We start from the raw sequence: 1,896 nt of genomic DNA, 5'->3' as shown, positions 1-1,896 counted from the left end.
CCCCAGCAAGATGGATTGGAAAAGTGGCAGCGTCAATGGGCGTGATAACGATAGTGAGGTTGTCCCAGGATTGGGCAGTGTTTCGTTTTGCTGTGTATGAGGTCGCTGAGTGGGTACCAACTCGATGGCACCTACTGAAAACAATAGTAAAAGCAAAAAAACCCAAAAAAACCCAACAACACTGAAACGACAGCAAGTCAGAATTGTACATCTCATTCATTTAACAAACAAGTGAATCTCTACACCAAAGGGCAATTGCAAAGTGTACTTTCCAGATGAACACTGGGTAGGAATGTCATCGTGATCATGGGATTTCCATCTTTAGAGCGCCTTTGCCAAAGTTCTTTCCAGCATCTTCACGTGCAGTCTGAAAATAACTGTACATTGTACATTTCTTTTCAAGTTCAGTTGAAACCATCCTATTTAGATATGGAACTGCTTGAGGTTAAGTAGTTCCACATCTAAATTAACACATTTTGATGTTCAATGTAAACAAAACTTCTTGAGCTTTCACGTTCATTTTCTTCTGACACCTCGTGCAAAAGAGTGCTGTGTGCCCATTTTTCAGTTAAAAGAGGCGAAAATAATCTTATCAGAAAAGCAAAAGAAGGCATGCAGAGAGAGCTGGTCAACGAGCTACAGACAGAATGACTCCCCAGGTTTCCAGAGAGGCTGACAGGGGCTGACAAACCTTAGAACGCAGCCTGCCTGTGTCTGGCTCAGCCAGGTGCCCACCTTTGCAAGTGACTGCATTTAAGTCCAGTGTGTGTGGGACTTTCAGAAAATGGCATCAAAGGTTGGCCTATAAATCTCTCATATTCTCTAGTTGCTGGACATTTAAGAGCAAAGATATTGATGGGCCCGTTCCCTCCTCTTCTTTTTCCTTATAGCAGATGGATGATTCATGGGATGTCCTTTAGTGGTCTCCAATTTCACTGTATTACTTTTTCTTTGCTTCTGCTTCCTGACAGCTCTGAAAAACAGAGTGCTAAATTATTTTGTGGAATGGGCACAGTGAGTTATGTAATTATATTGAAGTTTAATTAACTAGATAACCAAATAAGGAATAGTTGGGGGTGGGGAGTGCCTAGCAGGAGGAGGAGAATGGACTGTATTCTAAGCATAAATCCACAGAATCCTAAACCAGAACAAGGAGATGGCCAGAAGCCCAAAATGCTTGAGAAGAGAAATTTCTTTGAGAGATGGTTACTACAGATATAGAACAATCTATTCAGGACACACGCATCACAGAGGTAAATAGCTGAGCCAATGAGCTAGCGTTCTTTTCTCTTTCTTTGGTCTATGCATACTGCTCACCTCAGCACTTCAATCTCCAAATCCCTGACTTCTATTTTTTTTTTTTTTTTTAAAAAAAGGACCCAGACATTCAGCAGTTAGCAGAGGTAGAAAAATAGCACAATGGGGAAAAATGATAACACTGAGAGTTATAAGTCCTATAGTCCTTTAAGGGGTGTGCAGTGGCTCCACAGAATAAGTACTGGACCACAAGATTAGCAGTTTGACTCCACCAGCCGCTCTGTGGGAGCAAGGTGGGCTTTCTACTCTCACAAAATATTTAAAGCGCTGGACTGCAAGGTCAGTTTGAACTGCAAGGTCGGTGGTTCAGACCCACTAGTCATTGCTTGGAAACCCTATACGAGGTCGCTATGAGTTAGAACTGACTTGATGGCACTTAACAACAATAACAATATAATCTTTGACAGCAAAGCCAATGAAGTTATGTGTGCCTATACTAAAAAAAAAAAAAAAACCCAACAAAATTTCTCTTTGGTTCATCCATGAATAAGCAGGACTGAAAATGAAGTATAACCAGATTTCACTAGGGGATACAGTGAACAGGAATAGACGGAAACACTTTTAAATATTTCATTTGTA

The 1,896-nt window shown here is 40.9% G+C and overlaps 1 protein-coding gene across 2 annotated transcripts in view; it reads right to left on the bottom strand.

Annotated features, from left to right (window-relative positions):
* Positions 1–599: 599 nt before the first annotated feature.
* Positions 600–1,896, bottom strand: part of ZCCHC4 (zinc finger, CCHC domain containing 4) — a 73,762-nt gene continuing 72,465 nt past the window's right edge. The window contains exon 13 of one of the 2 annotated variants that reach the window (XM_006866299.1): positions 600–973. In XM_006866299.1, the coding sequence (XP_006866361.1) occupies positions 838–973 (136 nt within the window). In that variant the 3' untranslated portion in view covers positions 600–837. The remainder of the gene's footprint in view (positions 974–1,896) is intronic. The other variant, XM_006866300.1, reaches the window with a different exon arrangement.

This window comes from Chrysochloris asiatica, unplaced genomic scaffold (assembly GCF_000296735.1).
Source record: "Chrysochloris asiatica unplaced genomic scaffold, ChrAsi1.0 scaffold00089, whole genome shotgun sequence".
NCBI lineage: Eukaryota > Metazoa > Chordata > Mammalia > Afrosoricida > Chrysochloridae > Chrysochloris > Chrysochloris asiatica.
This window is presented reverse-complemented; position numbering and strand designations above follow the sequence as displayed.